Source organism: Notamacropus eugenii, chromosome 2 (assembly GCF_028372415.1).
Source record: "Notamacropus eugenii isolate mMacEug1 chromosome 2, mMacEug1.pri_v2, whole genome shotgun sequence".
NCBI classification, from domain to species: domain Eukaryota; kingdom Metazoa; phylum Chordata; class Mammalia; order Diprotodontia; family Macropodidae; genus Notamacropus; species Notamacropus eugenii.
The window spans coordinates 51,711,419-51,729,236 of NC_092873.1; the positions used below are offsets into that span (position 1 = coordinate 51,711,419).

The 17,818-nt window shown below is 48.7% G+C and overlaps 1 protein-coding gene across 5 annotated transcripts in view; it reads right to left on the bottom strand.

Annotated features, from left to right (window-relative positions):
- Nucleotides 1–247: 247 nt before the first annotated feature.
- SH2B2 (SH2B adaptor protein 2) overlaps nucleotides 248–17,818 on the bottom strand; it is a 64,849-nt gene continuing 47,278 nt past the window's right edge. For 2 of the 5 annotated variants that reach the window (XM_072640289.1, XM_072640293.1), the window contains exons 4-9: nucleotides 14,096–14,187; nucleotides 10,993–11,087; nucleotides 10,706–10,879; nucleotides 9,381–9,577; nucleotides 3,462–3,633; nucleotides 248–999 (exon numbers count right to left, since the gene is read on the bottom strand). In XM_072640289.1, the coding sequence (XP_072496390.1) occupies nucleotides 665–999; nucleotides 3,462–3,633; nucleotides 9,381–9,577; nucleotides 10,706–10,879; nucleotides 10,993–11,087; nucleotides 14,096–14,187 (1,065 nt within the window). In that variant the 3' untranslated portion in view covers nucleotides 248–664. The remainder of the gene's footprint in view (nucleotides 1,000–3,461; nucleotides 3,634–9,380; nucleotides 9,578–10,705; nucleotides 10,880–10,992; nucleotides 11,088–14,095; nucleotides 14,188–17,818) is intronic. The other 3 variants (XM_072640290.1, XM_072640292.1, XM_072640291.1) reach the window with 3 other exon arrangements.

Consider the following 17,818-nt stretch of genomic DNA (forward strand, 5'->3'; position numbering starts at 1 on the left):
TGCTGGCAAACGCCCAGGGCCTGCTCTGTCCTCTTCAATTTACAGATCAGGAAACTGAGGCCCAGAAAGAAAGACATGGAGCTAGCAAGTGGCCAAGGTGCCTGAAAGTGCCCGATTCTGTCTCCTGATCTCCAGTGGCTTCTCTCTGTGCTCAGACTGCAGGAATCTGGAGGACACTTGGAGTGAGGGGGAAAAAGAATGGAGGAAAAGACAGGGTGAGCAAAGAAGGAGGCCTGGAGCCTGGGGATTGCTGCAGTCCCTAAAACAGGCTCTTTAATCACATCCATATCTTCACTGAAGAGCTGAGAGAGCACTCAATCTCACGACCCATGGACCACTCCATGGGGGAGGAGGGAAGGGAGAGGGAGGAGGACTGGGAAGGAGAAATCAGATCCTGGCCCTCCGCCCCCCAGCATGGGTTGGTGGGCACGTTTCCAGAGCAGTAACCAAGGGAGGTGTGACCAAGGCAGAGAGAAACATGGGAGAGGGAAGGGAAGGAAAGAGGAAAGACCATGGCCAGCTCTGAATTCCAGACAGATTCAGAGGAATTCCTCCAGAACCACAAGGGGTCAAACAATCCCTCCACCCATCGGAGAAGGGGGTGTCCTTGCCCAGAAGCCATGGAGGCTCTGCTCCCTGCTATGGGAGGCTGAGCTCTCTGGGCCTAGTAGAAAGAGTACTGGTTCTCAACTGCTCGGGCCCTGTTGCGGGCACCCTCACTGTCATGGTAGTCCTCAGTCCCAGGGCCAGGAGGCTCCAGGAGGCGCTCAGCACTGTTGCTGCGGCTTCGGGCGCTCAGCGTGCCCTCGGTGCGATGGTACTGCGGGTGCGGGACGGTGCCCGAGGAGGAGGAGGCCGAAGAGGAAGAGGCACCCCCACCCTCAGAAGGAGAGGCTGGTTGGAAGGGCCCAGGGCCGAAGCTGGAGAAATAATGCTGGGTGGGGGGCTCGCTCCAGCAGCTGGGAGGTGGGGGGACTGTGCCGGGAGCCGGACTGGGGTCTGCCAAAGCAAACATAGAGCACATCAGTGGGCGCAGGACAAAACAGGCCAGAACCATTGACCCAGACCTCATTTCCCATCTCTCTACCTTGAGCTCTTACCTCTGCCCAACCCCTGGCCACCGCTCTGGGCATAGTGGTCCACCCTTTGTTTGTTGGGGACCAGCTACATTCCCACCCCCATTCATGTGCCCAAGCAGCCCCCTTTGCCTGAAATATTCCCCCCATCCTAATGACTGCCTTTCCAGGCCCTACTTCTTTCAACTTCCCCAGTCATCTGAACTCCTCTAGCAACCAATCAGTAAGCATCTATTAAGCACCTACTGTATGACAGGCACTGGAAAAACAAATACAAGTGCAAAATTCTCCTTGTCCTCATGGAGCTTATATCCTACATATCAGGGACCAGGCACCAACAGACGGGGGAACTGGGGAAGGAGATAGCCATTGAGATGCACCTGGAAGGGAGCCAGGGATCAGTACCACTCCCTGGACAGGGTACTGGACTTGGAGTTGGAATCCTGCCTGCCCCAAAAGCTTTCTACCTGCATGACCAAGTGACTTGATCCGTGTGCCTCAGTCTTCTCATCAATAAAATGGGAGGCCTCGACCTTCCCTTCCATCTCTAAATCTAGGATCTGATATTGCTAGCTTGTTAGTTGTACTTTTGTGTTTAGGTTTCCTTCTTCAACTGAGCTTCAGCGAGGGCCTTGCCTTCAGATCTCTAGTCTGAGCAGAGACACTCAGTGACATTTATTGATGCTCATGGTCATGCTCCTGGCTCAAAGATGGATTAGCAGGAGAAACGTTCATAATCACAACTTCTTGGGGAGGAACTTGATGGGCAAGGAAACTCCTTCCCCTAACGCAGGCTGGCATCTTCTCAGAAACTTAAAAGTGTCAGAGATTTGCTTAGAGGGCTGAAAAGTGAGGTGATATGTCCAGAGATGTGGCAGAGGCAGGACACCTGGCTCTGAGACCAGCTCTATATTCACTTCAATACAGAAATAAAACTAACTTCACAAGCCCATGATGGGGGAACCATGACTAGATAATGATTATGAAAAAGATCTGGGGGTCTTAGTGGACCCTAAACTCATTAGGACTCAGGGGCCGTAAGGCTGCCTCAGAGGGTACAGGATTCAGATTAAGGGAAAGAGAATGCCCCTGTCCTTTGCTCTGGCCAGGCAACAGCTATACTAGACAGCGTTCAGTTCTGAACCCTACATTTTAGGAAGTATGGGGCATCCCCAAAGTCTTACAAGTTTAAAACTGCACTAAAGATTGTGTATTGATTAGCTGGTAGTACCTAGAGAGGAATGATCAAGACAGTGAAGGGTCCTGGATTTGTGCCTCGGAGGTTTGGGTGACAGAATTTGGAGAGTGGAGAAGGCTCTGGGGAGACATGAGAGTCATGTACGGGGATCTGAAGTGCTACCTCATGGAAAAAGAATCAGATTTCCAGGATAGCTGGGGACTGGAAAGGATCCCAGAAGTCCCCAAGATGGCAGGAAGGCCTCCTGCCTCCAGAGTTGTTCTTACTCTCTGCCCCCTCCCCAGCTCTGCTCCCTAGAACCCATCCACACTACATGACTGCTCACATGGCTCAGATGAGATGGGGGTCACCCACTGAGATGGAGGACCACCAGAGGCAGCTAGGGGGCACAGTGTGTAGAGTACTGGGCCTACAATCAGGAAGACCAGAGTTCAAATCCAGCTTCAGACATCTGCTAGATGTGTGACCCTGAGCAAGTCACTTAACCTCTGTTTGCCTCAGTTTTCTCTTTTGCACCTGCCTTCCAGGGTTCTTGTGAAGATCAAATGAAATCTTTGTAAAGTGCTTAGCACTGTCCCTGGCACAAAGCAGGCAGATCCTGGGATGGAGGGGGTAAAAGGGTCACCAGATGAGGAAGGCACTTCCGCAGGGTCATACACACCCTAAGGATTTCTCCCCTCCCCATGGAGCCAGCTGCCTCCTAGCTTCCTGGGAGGCCTGGGTTTCTCTTCCTGTTTAGTCTGACACTCTTGTGAACCTGGCAGAAATAAACTTTCATGCATCAGCTGAATGTGCTATCCTTTCAAACTTAGGTTTCCCTGTTGACTTTGCTGGGGTGGGCAATCTAAGCTCCAGCCAAGATCATGGATTGGGAAAGGGCTTTGGACATTAAGTGTTGGGTGGGGCGGATGCGTGCAACTGCTCAGAGAGAATATATGGGGTTCCCACAGACAATGCCAACCCCAGACCGTCCCATACACATATGTGCTTCCCGGTCCCTGCCCCCCCAGCCTCATCCAGGGAGGGAGGAAAGCAATTGAGACAACCCCAGCCACCCATTCTGATAGGACGCTGTCTGCCTCCTGCCTCAGGAAAGATGTTAGGCCCTCACCACAGCACAGGCCACAGGGAGAGAGGCTCTGGACCACCCAAAGCAGAGGGGCGGGGCAGAAGGAGGGTCCTCTTACCGGGCAAGGGGGCCTGGGCTAGCACGTAGCTGCGAAGGGTGATGTCAGCAGCTCCGCCAGACTCCAAGGGGATAGGGTGGGTGTGGAAGTGCCTCAACATGTCAAAGATGGACTGGAACCAGAGATGCTGTACGTGGCATTGACCATTCTCATTCAGAGACAGGCGCAGGTGCTGTGGGAAAAGATCAGGGTCAGTAAGAAAGCCGTGTCAGGAAGTAAAGAAGGGAGGGAGAAGGGAAGGAAAGGATGGAGGTAGGCAGGAAGGAGGAAGGAAGGAAGGAAGAAAGGAAAGAAGGAAGGAAAGGAGGGAGGGAGGAAAGAAGGAAGGGATGAAGGAAAGAAGGAAGGAGGGAAGGAGGAAGGAAAAAAGGAGGGAAGGAAGGAAAGAAGGAAGGAGAGAGGAAGGAAGGAGAGCTAGGGAAGAGGAGAGGAGGGAAGGAAGGGAGGGAAGGAGGGAGGAAGGAAGGAGGAAAGGATGAAAAAGGAAGAGAGGAAGAGAAGAAAGAAAGAAGGAAGGAAGGAAGGCAGAAGGCAGTATAGCCTAATGCTTAGTCAAGAAGTTCTGGGTTCAAATCCTGCTTTAGGCTGCCTATCTGTGTGACTTTGGGCAAGTAACTTAACCTCCACGAGTTTTGGTTGCTCATCTATAAAATGGGCAGAGGTGGGGTTAGACTAGATGGCCTCTGAATACCTTCAGCTCTAGATATTATGATCCTAAAGCAAGTGGGGAAGAGTATTGGTCTCAATTGAAGACTGAGGTCTCTGACAACATCTTGGCCTCCCCGCAGTCTATCTGCCTTCAAACTACCTGCCCTGCACTGAGCTGGAGGAATCAGTCTTCTTGAAGACTAGACAAAAACCAAAAGCTCTTAAGCATAAATGACATTAGAATACTTGGCAAAAAGAAGAAAATTCAGCCTGGTTCCCAAGACTATGTAAGAGAGGACAGTGGGGCCATGGCCAGGGATCCAGGACTTGGAGACCTTCAGGAAGGCTGAAGTTTCCCTCCCTGTAAAATGAGAAAGTTGGCCAAGGTGTCTCCTGTGGTCTCCTTCAGCTCCTCATCTGTGATCCTTTGGACCAATAATAGTTAGGAGGTCAAGGAGAGTTTTCTGGGGAAAGTGAGTGTTGAGCAAGTTAGTCAGGAGTGAAGGTGAGTAAGGGAAAGGGAAATAGGCAGCTGTGGAGGGATGAGGAGGGAGAGTGAGTGGTGGCCTACACCTGGGCTGGTTTCTGTCCTGCAGAAAGGTCAACATGGTTGGAATGTTTGACAAGCAAGGGGAGGCCTTGTAGTCTGACTGTAGGGGTTCCCCAGTTGGGCAAGCCAAGACATCTCCATGGGCTGCTTGGGATGAATGAGGTTTTCTCATTTTTTTCAACTTTAATCTCCTCTCATCTCCTCTGGGTGGAGACCAAAAGAAGGTCAGCTGGACCTTGAGTAAACCCCAGTTTGGACAATGGGACCCTGAATATTGCTGGCCTGGCCTGTGCTTCTTTGGGCTCTCTTTGGGGTTCCCACTTGGGCCAGTCCTCCTATAGCTATTTAAGGACCCCTCCCCCCCTTCCACCCAAACCCTTCGTTCTCCCTGAGAATACCACCCCAGCCCACTCAAAATGTCTGGAAAAGGCTGCAGCCCCCACGCACAAAGGAAAACAAATTACCCCATTTCCTCCTGGGAATTCATTAATCACCTGGTTATCAAAGAAGTTGGCTTTTAAGTTGGCTGGCAAGGGTACACTGGATTCCAAGAGAAGAGCCCCTGAGGGGAAAGGCATTAACTCTGAGATGATCTTTAAGATATGCAAACGTTTCCAAAGCTGCCAAGAGACTGGTGCAGCTGCACAGTAAAGGGAAGATATGCCCATAGAGGGTACCCAGCCGTGTGGAACAGTACTCCTTTCCAAGGACAAGATGGGGGCATTTGAGGGGCAGAAGGCCAGATGGCAGCCAGCAGGGAGGCCAGTGGACCCAGCATCCCCCATGCCTTCCCATTGTGATGGAAGGCTCCAGGGCTGCCATCTGTGGTGACCCAGAGAAATGCCTGTGTCCTTATTACGGCCAACTAGGACAAGATGACTTCTCAAGGACCCTTCCTGACCTAGATCAATGATTCTATGAATGCTCAATTAGCCCTGATAATGTTGCTGGGGAGCATTAGTGCTGCTAATACAAACACCACAAACCCGTAAATCATTTCTGAAGCAGGCCTAAGATAGGAATGGCAGTGGACTTCTACTGGTTGGGGACCAGTGAGAAGGACAGAGGAGCTCATCACAAGCAAGTCACCCGCTACCGGATTGATTATTTGGCCACAGTGACCCAGGAAACATTTTGCAAGAATACAAATTGGAACTCTTTGAGCTTAGCACTAGGAGAGCCCTCAGACATCTCATTTTACTGATGAAGAAACTGAGGCCCAGGGAGTGAAAATGACTTGCTCAGCATTCCCCAGACACTACTAGCAGAGCCAAAATCTGAACCCAGTGCCTTGGACCCCAAAGCCACTCTCTTTTCCCTACTGTATACACCCTACATACTTCTCTTCCTGCAGTGACAATGGCATAAATGGGATAGAGGATGGGAAGAATCAAAGGTTTTGTTGACTGTCCACAAATATTTAATATTAATAATATTAATTTAACTTGGGGTTCTAAAAGTGAAACCCTTGACCAACAACAGCAACCACTACAGCAGCCACCACTGTAGCACCTACTGTATGCCAGGCACACAGTGCTCTATGACATAGTATCTCATTTGATCCTCACAATAATCAAGTTAATACCCTCTGGAAGAAACTGAGGCATATCCATGCTATCATTCTCACTAGGAGGGGAAAATCCCCATCAAATTTCTGATTAATGAAAAGATAAGCTCAGGTTCTCCAAAAGGGGGTGAGAAAAAGAATTGGTCAAGTTACCTTGTACATGAGCCTTAGGGCAACAGACTCATGGAGTCATGGAATGCTTGGGCACCTCATTCCAGAGTGTTCATGGTGAGCACAGTGCAGGACAGTGGAAGGAGCTCAGAGATTTGGAACCAGACAGCACTAAGAACAACAACAACACTACCAGTAACACCAGCGGTAGCAGCAGCAGCAACAACAGGAACACCACCAGCAGCACCAGCAACAATAAACACCAGCGATAGCACCAGCAGCAACAACAGGAACACCACCAGCAGCAGCAACAACAGGAACACCACCAGCAGTCACAATATCAACAACACCAGCAGGAACAGCAACAGCAACCGTGGCAGCAACAGCCACAGTAACACTGCCACCACCACCAACAGTAACCATGACAGCAGTGATGATGCGCAGCATTTCAAAGGTTCCGAAGCTCTTTATATACCTTCTCATCCGATCCTCACAACCTGCCCTAGGAGGGAGGTGCTATCCTTTTTATTTTACAGATGAGGAAACTGAGGTGGAAAGAAATTAAGTGATTTGCCCAGGGTCACAGAGCTGTCAGCATCTGAGGGAGGATTTGAACTCGGGTTTTCCTGACTCCCCTTCCACACCGCCTCCCTATCAGAGAATATTACTTGACATCCTAGCTCTACTACTTAGTATCTGTGTGAATCTTGGGCAAATCACTAAGCCATACTGGGCCTCAGTTCTTTGTCTGTAAAGGTAAGAGTTAGACTGGCCAGCCACTAAGATCTGTCCATGATCGTAAGGGAATTGCTGGGAAGACAGTTGAAGCTAATAAGCTAATTTTCATTGAAGATGTTAGAATAGAGGGCTTCTAGGAAGAATTCAAAAATTTTTTAACCAAGTTAAAATATATTTTGATACCAGGTGACATAAATGCAAAGGTGGGAATGAGGGGGCTGGTCCAAAAAATATTGGAAATATAGTACAGAATTAAGGAAATGAAAGAGGCCAAACATTTGTTGATTACTCAAATTCTCAAAGCTATATACTGTGGGATAAGCTCAGTGGTACAGTAGATAGAGTGCCAGGCCTCAGGAAGATCTGAATTCAAATCTGGCTCCAGATGCTTCCTAGCTGTGTGACCCTGGGGAAGTCACTTGACCCTGTTTGCCTCAGTTTCCTCATCTATAAAATGAGCTGGAGAAGGAAATGGCAACCATTCCAGTATCTTTGTCAAGAACCCCCCCCCAAAAGGGGGTCATCAAGACTCTAAGATGACTGAAAAATGACTCCACAACAAGATTTAGAGCCAAAAGTGATCTTACAGGCCTCATTTTACAGATGAGGAAACTGAGTCTTGGGGAGGTCACACAGGTTGGAAGTGGAAGAGACAAGAGGTGATGCCAGGTCATCATACTCTAAATTAAAGGTTCTTTCCATCACACCATACAGTCCCTCAAAGAAAGTCTTGTTAATACTTTCTTCAAGGAGAGTGAGAAATTGATGGCCATGGTGAAACCCAAACAACAATCTTCCAAAATAAAATTGGCTCTCTTAACAGGAAGGTCATTTTTAGCCATGGGAGTCATTTAAGAGTTAGATGTTTGTACAATCATATCAAAAGTCCAACTCAATTCCAAATTAGATGATGGGATCAAAATGAGAAGGCAACTCTGCACACAGGCATACATTTATGACAGCCCCAAACAGACCTACTTAAACTAATTGATGACTGAAAAATAGGAACTGGATAAAGGCATTGACTCTAACTCTTTTTTTACACAAGTTAAACTCATGTAAAACAGTCACCACAACGGTGAGGTTAAGAGATTCCAGAAACTGCCTTAGCCAGTGTTGGATATTTCTGCTAATCTGAGTGACATGGTGGTCAAGGGCAACATGGTTTAGAATTCTAGCTTATTTGTTGCCAACAAATGGAGATAAGGCTGTAATGGACAGAGGGTCAGTGCAGAGTAAAGATGACTGGTCTCAAGCCCTAGCTGTAGGACCCTGAGCAAGTCACTTAGCCTTTGTCTGCCTCAGTTTCCTCAACTAGGAACTGGTTAATAATAGCACCTACCTTGCAAGGCTGTTGCGAGGATGAAATGAGATAATAATTATAAAGTGCTTAGCACAGTACATGGCACATGTGTACCTGATTGTTGCTGAAAGCATTTGGGGGCAGGAGGCAGGAGAATGCCTGAAGGACGTTTTGTAACAAGGTCAAGGGAAGGAGAATGCATGTTTGAACTGGAATGACAAATTCTTTCTTGCCTCCCAGTGGATTTTATTTATGCAATAGTTTTTAAACCGAGGGAGAAAAAGATTCCCTGTATATTGCTGTTCAGTTGTGTCTGACTCTCCATATATGGGGTTTTCTTGGCAGAGATACTAGAGTGGTTTGCCATTTCCTTCTCCAGATCATTTTACCGATGAGGAAACGGAGGCAAACAGGGCTAAGTGACTTGCCTGGGGTCACATAGCAGCTAGTAGGTGTCTGAGGCCAGATTTGAACTCAAGAAGATAAGTCTTTCTGACTCCAGGCTGGGTGCTCTGTGCACTGTGCCATCCAGCTGCCCTTTCTGCTTGTGTGCACTCATTACTGATACATTATTTGCCTGTAATTTTCTTCTTTGGGGGGAGGAGGAGTGGTGACTGAGTGTAAGCCCCACATTTTACAGATGAGGAAACGGGCTGAGAGAGGTGAAATGAATTTGCTCAGGATCATATAAGAGGAAGGACTTGAACTCTGGTTTTCCTGACTCCAAGGCCTGAGCTCTACCCACTGTACCACCTGGCTGCCTGTGAGCATGGAGGGAGCTTGATTTGAAGAGTCTAGGAAGGGGAGGTCCCAGTTCCATGTTCCTGGTCAATTGTGTTAGACTTTCTCACAGTCAGGAGGAGAATGTGCATTGTCCAGGGGCCACTCAGACCCCTCTGTATTGGCAGATACTCTTTCCCTTGCTACATCCACCTCCCTTGTCATCCCCGATCCACAATCTCCAACCCCCATCCCGTACATCACTGGCCCATCCACACTTGCCTTGGCCTTGCCCTGGAAGTTGAAGGTCAGCACGTACTCGCCTGGCCTAGTTTCGCTCTGACGAATGACAAAGAGGCCGTGGTTCCGGGCTCCTCCTGCCAGGACCAGCTGGGCTGCCTTGATCCTGGACAGAGTCCCATGGAACCAGGGATAGTCCGAAAGGACAATCTCCAGATCCACCTGGCTGCATTCCTCCCCTGGAGAGAGAAAGATATGGTGCCATGAGTGGGGAAGCAACATGGACCTCAGCACTCGCCAGGCCCTGAGGAAGGGCTCTGTCTTGACTGGCCCAGGTGGGATGAGATGGGACTGCTATACCACAGACATGGAGATGAATGTGTGGACAAGGAAATCAGTTTGGCGGGGAGGGAAAGAAAGGAACTCAGCAGCATTCAGGGTATTCAACATGAATGAATGAATGAATGACCTAAATGATTCAGGAGGGGGTCTAAGAGGTATGGTGGAGATAGGGCTGGCCTCAGTGGAGGGAGCTGCTGGCTGGGAGGTCCTGGGTAAATCACTTGACATTTCCAGGCCCCAGGTGATTCTGGGAGACTGTAGGCTGCAGAGCAGGTACTGATCTGCATGGGCAAGCTCCCTGCAGCCATGAAATCCTTCAGCTGGTCCAAAGAATGTGGGGGGACTGGGAGGAGACCAGTATGGTGGAATGTCATGATTAGTGGGAGAAGAGCCTGCAAAGCCAGGCTGGGGTTAGAACCTGGAGGGCCCTCAAGGCCAGGTCTCCATAATTTGAACTTTATCCCTGAGGATGGCTGGTAAGGGCCAGGGAATGACATTCTGAAAGGGATAACATAGGAATAATCACCAGGGGACTGGTGATGCTGGTTCTGTGCCATAGGGAAGAGAGAGATAGTCTCGGTTCTGCATGACCTTGGGCAAGTTAATTCATACTCTAGGGTCCACGGAAACCCAAGGGGTCTGTGAACAGATCTTCTATGGGAGAAAAGGACATTCTGATGTTCACGGACCTCTACCTGAAGTTGAGCATTTCCTTCATTTAGGACTGTAGGACTCCACAGAGGGGCTCCTTTAGACCACCAAACAGGCCCATAGTATCAAATCAGCTAAGAGGCCCTGCTGTAAATAAGGTTCCAGGTGGTCAAGCAAGGACTATACCCCATGGGCTGAAGCAATGATTTTACTAGGAGGTGCCTATGCTGATGAAAGCACAGGTCTGGTCCCTCCTCCCCCTCTGAAGGAGTGCCATGTGGGGTGGCCTAGTCCACAGTGATAGCCACGCATTTGGAGAGAAAAAAAGAGAAGGCAATTCGCCATTGGTGATGTCGAGAAGGTGCAGAGGGTACCTGTGTGGCTGGTGCTGGCGGGAGACTCCAGGGTCTGAAGGAAGTTCTCTAGAGGAACATGGGTCAGGTGCTCCCCCGTGGAGTCCCTAGCCCTTCCGTGAGGGGCTGTGACCACCGCACCCAGTGATGATTCTGGAGCCCCAGGGCACCTCTCAGGGGGCCGGGGGACATCTGCTAACAGGAAAGCAGAGATTGGCAGATGAGCTTCGGACTGTGTGTGTGGAGTCAACCACCCTCCTTGGTGTCCTAGCTCCCAGAGGCTGCTGAGGGACCGCCCAGTCACATACCCTCAGTGAGAAATTCACAGCTGCACGAAGAGACCCGGCCTGGGAGGCAGCCACCCTGGGCACAGGAGGAAAGCTCGATGTCATCCCCACTGTCCCTGCAAAGGAAGAACAGATTCTAGACTTGTGCTCCTGTCCCTTCTTCTCCCAGAGTTCACACATCTTGTGCTCTCTGCTTTAGCTGTGTAGGAACATGACATGAACTCGGGAAGAGGAGTCTTCTCCATTTCAAGCCCTGGCACTCTGCGCACTATGGCACCCCCTAGCAGCTGCCTCTCCAATCACAGAATCAGATATTTAGAACTTGAAGGGATCTCTGAGGTCCTGGAGTCCTGTTCCTTCATTTTACAGATGAGGAAACCGAGGCTCAGAGAAATTATAGGAGCTCAGATTTGGAGTTGAAGGAGACCTCAGAGGCCCTCTAGTCCTATCTTCTTATTTTACAAATAAGGAAACAGAGGCCTGGGAAGTAAAATTACTTACCCAAGGTCCTTCTTAACAGTTTGGGGCTTACTGCCTTTTCTGGGGGGCTAATTGCTATGTGTGTGTCTGTGTGTCTGTGTGTGTGTGCATGTGTCTCTGTGTGTGTCTATTGTGTGTATCTGTATGTATATACATGTCTGTGTACAGGTGTGTATATATACGTGTGTGTGTATGTGTGTGTGTGTCTGTGCCTTTAGACCATCCCTTGTCTACACACATCCCCTTCTCTCTACAACCCCAGCCTGGCCCTAGCCACCTCTCACCTGGATGGTGACTATACTCTTCTCTCCCCAATTCAATCTATCTTCCACTTGACTGCCAAAGTGACTTTTAGGTTTAATCATGTCACCCCTCACCCAAACACCCCAACTCTAGGGGCTCCTCATCACCTCCCAGATCCCAAAGAGGTCCCAAAAGTCTTAGTATGCATTTAAGCCTTACTAGCTTAAATCTGCCTTGAGATATTGGGGACCCCTGTAGAAAATGTTGTTTGCTGTTGAAATCCCTTCCCAACCTGGCTCCTTCCCACCTTTCCAGGTTTTTTTATACCTTATTCCCCTCCACATCTCTCTGACCAGCTATGCCCATTTGCTCCGTGGGACACCTCATCTCCCACCTCTGAGCCTTTGCCCTGACTTTCCCCTAGGCCTGGAGTTTCTCCTTTCTGACTTCCTTTGAGATGTCATTCAAATCCCCCCTTTTGCCTCCCTGAGGCCTAAGGCCTTCCCTCTAAGATCACCTTCCATTACCATGTGTGTAACTTGAAAGGATGGTCACTCATGTCTCACCTATTAGAAGGGGAGCTCTTTGAGGGCAGAGAACACTTTTTTGTCTCTCCATGACCCTTGCCCTTAGCACAGTGTCTGAGCACACTGTAGCCATTTCATGAATCCTTGTTGATTTACTGCTCCGGGTCACCGTCTGTGGTTGCTGCCTATCCTCCTGCCCCCATTAGAGGGAGAGGTCTAGCAGTGGAAGGTTTACTTCGGAGGACACTGAGGCTTAAATGACTTACCCATACTCATTAGGGGGAGAGGGGGGCAAAATGGCAGAGCCAGGGAAGGCTCCAACTCAGCTCTTCTGACTCCTAGTCAGAGAGGCAGCAATGGTGGACAGAATACCGGAGATGACATCAAGCAGACATGGGTTCAGTTTCTATCTCAGACATTCACGAGTTGTGTGACTCTAGACAAACCACTTAAAAAAAAAAAATCACTCTGCGCCTCGGTTTCCTCATCTATAAAATGAGAGCGTTAGACTCAATGACCTCTGAGGTTTGTTCTAACCCTCAAATCAATGACCCTATGAGATATCACACTCTATCATCTCTCTAAATGTGTTTTGCAATCTCCTTCCTGAGCACCAGTCTCATAGCACCACTAACGGCTGGATTTTGCCAAGAGGATGTTATATGTGGATCTCAGACTCAATCGAGTCCACTTGATTCTAGGTGTGCAGAAGAGAGTGCTAGACATTAAACAGCAGTGTGACCCTGAAGAATTCACCTAGGTTCTCTCAGCTTCAGTTTTCTGATCTGTAAAATGCATAGTATAGCACCTGCTGCTCCACAGGATTGTGAGGATCAAGTGAGAAAATCTGGTAAGCCTTACATTGCTCATGACAGTTAGTAGGTCTGCAATGAGTTTCCTCTCCCTTTTTGCCTACTGTCTTCCTACCACCCTCTAAAGCTCAGTCTCATGGTGGCCACTTTTATGTAGACTTGACTTGATTGGCCTCTCACATTGGAACTCACACACCATCTTCTTTGCACCCACCATTTTGTCAAATAATGGGACAAAAATCATAAGATCATAGATCTATAGCTGGAAGAGACCTTTGAGGTCATTTACTCCAATGTCTTTTCATTTTACAAAGGAGGAAACTGAGGCCCAGAGAAGTGACTTGTCCAAAGTCAAAGGATTACTTGAAAAGATTAACACATTTCTGTTCACAGAGTCAGTAAGCATTTATTGGGCACCTAAAGTGCCATGTGCCAGTCCCGTGCTATAAAAATCTACAGTATAGATGGGCCTTCCTCCCCAATCAGACAAAGGTTCATGAGGTTTGAGATGTTCAGCTTTCTAGCTCATCCCCAGAGAGCTCTCTCTCTCATCTGACTCACTGTGGGCAAAGGCAGTTGTGAGAGAGTTTGAGTTGAGTCTGTCCCGGCTGGGTTACAACAGTATCCTTAGTTCTGGGATTAGTCTGGCAGACAAGAAAAAGGGAAGAAGGGAATTTTCCATTACTGACATGACTCAGGTTGCTCTGCCCCCCAAAGAGTCCAGTTCCCCTCTAAGCTTTTTCATCAGCCTGTGGGAGCATGGGACATCTGTCCCAAATCCTAAAGGGAAGAAAAGTATGAGTGTGTCAGGGTGGGGTCCTGCCTGGACCAGCCTAACATGATGCAACTGGTCTTCCAATGACACAGGAAATATGAAGTGCACTAGGGCCCATGGAGTCGGGAGGGAAATGAGAAGTAGTGCGTTGTAACTGTGAGTAGGACCGGGTACTTCAGGTCCTGCACAACTGTCCTGCTGACTCATGGCCTCTTTCCTTCTATGCCATTCAAGTGTGACACCCTCCATTTTCCTTCTGTCTCTATGTCCAGCCTCCTGTTGCTTACCCGGGGTCTGTGCAGTCCTGGATGTCGGCCACCCACGAGTGTTTCTGCAGGGAGTCAATGGTTTCCAGGATGTACTCAGCTCCATTTTCCACCTAAGCCCAATGGGGAAAAGAAGGTGAATGAATAACAAGTAACATTTATAAAGTACTTACTATGTGCCTGCCATTATGATAAATGCTTTACAAATATTATCATATATGATTTTCACAAGAACTCTGGGAGGTAAATGCAATTATCTTCCACATTTTTACAGATGAGGAAACTGAGGCAAACTGAGCTTAAGTGACTTACTCAGGGTCAAAGAGCTAGTACATGTCTGAGTAAGGATTTGACCTCAGATGTTCCAGACTCCAGGTCCTATACCACCCTATATGACTGGCAGAGCATCATGGTCCCCTCTTTCTCTTCCCTCCATAACACAGAGTCACAAGGGGCAAGGGCCAGAGAGAACCATCCCATCCTTGGAAAGGTGGCTGAAACCTGCTCCTTGACATTGACTGCTAGTCTTTGATTCCTACAAGTTATTGGGATGGAGTGGACTAACTGGTCCCTGGGGCCCCCTCCAGCTCTGAAATTCTGTGGTGTAACGAAGTAATTGATCAACCAGGAGAGGCAAGATTCTAAACCAGTTATTCTCAGGCAGCACTTAGGAATAATAATAGTAATAGCTAAGATTTACCTTGTGATTCAAGGTTTGCAAAGCACTTTACATTAAATGATCTCACAACAACTCTGGAAAATAGATGCTGGAATTATCCCCAGTTCAGGTGGGGAAACAGGTATAGAGAGATTATATGACTTGACCAGAGTCACACAGCCAAATAAGCGTCTGAGGTCGCATTCGAACTCAAGTCTTCCTGACTCTGAGTCCAACGCTTTCTCCTGCACCACCAGCAAAAGGTGCCCCCTTCCCCCCCACCTTACACACGCTTAAGGCTCTTCCTCACCAGCCTGCCTCAGTGCCCCCAAGAGAATCCCTCCAGTGTCAAGGAAAAGGTGACCTTGGAGGCGCCCAGGGTACTCGGCAAGGTCTCGGGCTCCTTCTCTCTCCAGCAGAGAGCAGGAATAGAGGGATAAGGACTAGGACCAATCTATTTTGAGGAAAGAAGTTGTCTGAGCTGACTGTAGGCTGCCCAAAGTGAGGAGGTGGCTCTGGAAGGGAAATGAGGATATTCTCCTAAGACAGACCTTCATTCACACACACATCCAGGAAAGGCCTTAACTGGGTACTAGGGGTCTGAGCTATAACTAGGGTAGGGTTGTGTCTCAGGGTGCCAAAACATAGAGAGTGCTGATAGTAGTAGCCCTTCTGCTGTCTAGAAACAATTGAGCTTAGCACCTAATTAGCAAAAATAAGTAGTTAACAGAGAAAGCTACCAGATGGCATCCTTGGGCACATCCAGGTGAGCTCCTCCTCTCCTTCCCACTTCATGGGGAGCGGCACTCTCTTTTGTTGGATGCTTCTCCCAACAGTCTGAGGCTACAGTTCATTCTGTTTGGCTCAGGCACAACGCTTTAGTTCTGGTTCTGATAGGGAGGCATCTAATCCAAGCTGGTCCTGAAGGCTTTTGCCCTCAGTACTGAACAGGCGTTTTGCTCCGTGGCTGAGCCCTGGGAAAGGGAACAGCTGGGGGAGCGTGCAGCCTGGAAGAGACCAGGGAAATCAGAGGTCTGCCTGTTCACAAACAGTCCTTTATCCAGGGAGGAGGAGGAGGAGGAGGAGGAGGAGGAGGAGGAGGAGGAGGAGGAGGAGAAGAGCTGCTGCAGCAGCCAGGACAGCAGGGAGCCTGCCCCATTCCACAGGAAGCCCCATCACCGTGGCAACTCTAGCCTGTCCAGGGGCAGCGAGAAATAGTAAAGACAAGATGATTCAATGGGGAGCCTGGGAAAGCAAGAGTCGGTGGTCACCAGCCTCCAACAAGCCCCCTCCCCTTTCACTAGTGCCTTTTTTTTTTTTTTTTTACTCTTTTAAAGGCTGAGCGGCGGCCTTTCTCCTCCTCTTCCTCGCCTTGCCCCACTTCTGGGGGAGGAAGGGGGCTCAGGGCTGGCTAAAGCTTGGAAGGTTCCCACACTCTGGTGACCTGCAATAGGAACATTTGCATATCAGAGGCTTCGTGGGTTCCTAGACTCCATTGGACTCCCTCTCCCCCACTGCACACTCCCCCATCAGCACCATCCCAGCTGGCTCTCCTGGGAGAGCAGACAAGCAAGAGAGGAAGAGAAACTTGGGGGCTCTCCATGGTTTTCTCCAGCAGAGCAAGCCGGAAATAGACGCAGAGGAAACCCATGAGGACGCTGGCAATGCCAACTGGGTCAGCCCATGCTGTGGTGACGAAGATGAGCAGTCACTGTTAGCCATGCTAGTCATTCATTTTGTGATGTTGGGAAAGTTCCTTTACTTTTCTGGGGCACCTTGAAGAACTCTGAGTCAGTCAGTCAACAAGCGTTTAGTAAGCACCTACTATATGCTGAGCCTTAGGGATATAAAGAGTCCCTGCTGGCAAGGATCTCACATTCTCATGGGGAAGATAACATGAACATAACAACATATGTAGAGAAAATTAACAGGAAGAAGGCACTGGCACAAGATCAGGGATGAATTCTCTCCTCTAGAGGAGATTCGGCTTGATGGGGGATGGGGATGTCCCAGTCACACCGTTACCTCACAAGAAACTGCTCACTCTTGAGTTGGTAAGGCCTATGGTAGCATGTCACCTGGGCCACCGTGGGTGCCAGAGAAGGGAGACAAGCAGGTGTGGTGTCAAACAAATAGAACTGGGAGCCACTAAGCTGTAGTTCAGGATCCAAGGGCCGCGGGCTAACTTAGAAAGCCAAATACGAATATTATCTAGGTTTTACTGTATTTTTATTTGTTTTGTTAAGTGTTCCTCAATGACATTTTAATCTAGTTTAGGCAGCACTTGGAAGTTTCGTGAGTTACATGGGGTTCATGGGCTGAGTGTCTGACACCTCTGGTGTAGTGGATGGAGGGCTGAGCTGGAGTCAGGGAGGCCTGGGTTCAAATCCTGCCTCATATATTTGCTAGCTGTGTAATCCCGTACCCTCTCCAGCCTCATTTTCCTCATTAATAAAATGAGGAGATTAGATTCAATGACCTCTGCGATTCCTTCTGGCTCTGAATCGATGGTACTATGATTCTATGGTGGGCCACAATAGGCAGAGTATGGAGGTCAGTCTTGGGACCTTAGCCTAAGAAGTAGCCAGAGAAAAGTGATGGGACCATGGATCCAAAACTCAAAGGGACCCCAAGGATGACCTAGTCCAATTCTCCCATTTTACAAATAAGGAAACTGAGACTCAGAGAGATCTAGCGTGTCAAAGGTAGGACTTGAACTCTGATCTTTCTGACTGCCATTATCCGCTGTCATGCTCTCTCTCAGGATGAACAATGAGCATAGCTGAAGCTGAGGAGGTGGCCAGTCATCAGAGAACCTCTATATCCTTCCTCCAGGCTCCAATAAAGGCTCCTCTTGGGAGAAGAAGGAATTTTTTTTAATTTTAGACTCAAAGGCCAGAGCACAAATACAGAATGGAGAAAAGAAGCAAAAACATATCAGAAAGTTAAATACTGGAACTTAAATACAAAGTAAGAAAGAAAAAAAAGCATGTCATGTGCATAGCAGAACATAAGAGAGGATTCAGAATATGTAACAATTTTCATTGCAAGAAAGCCTGTATGATAAATAATATACGTTGTATTGA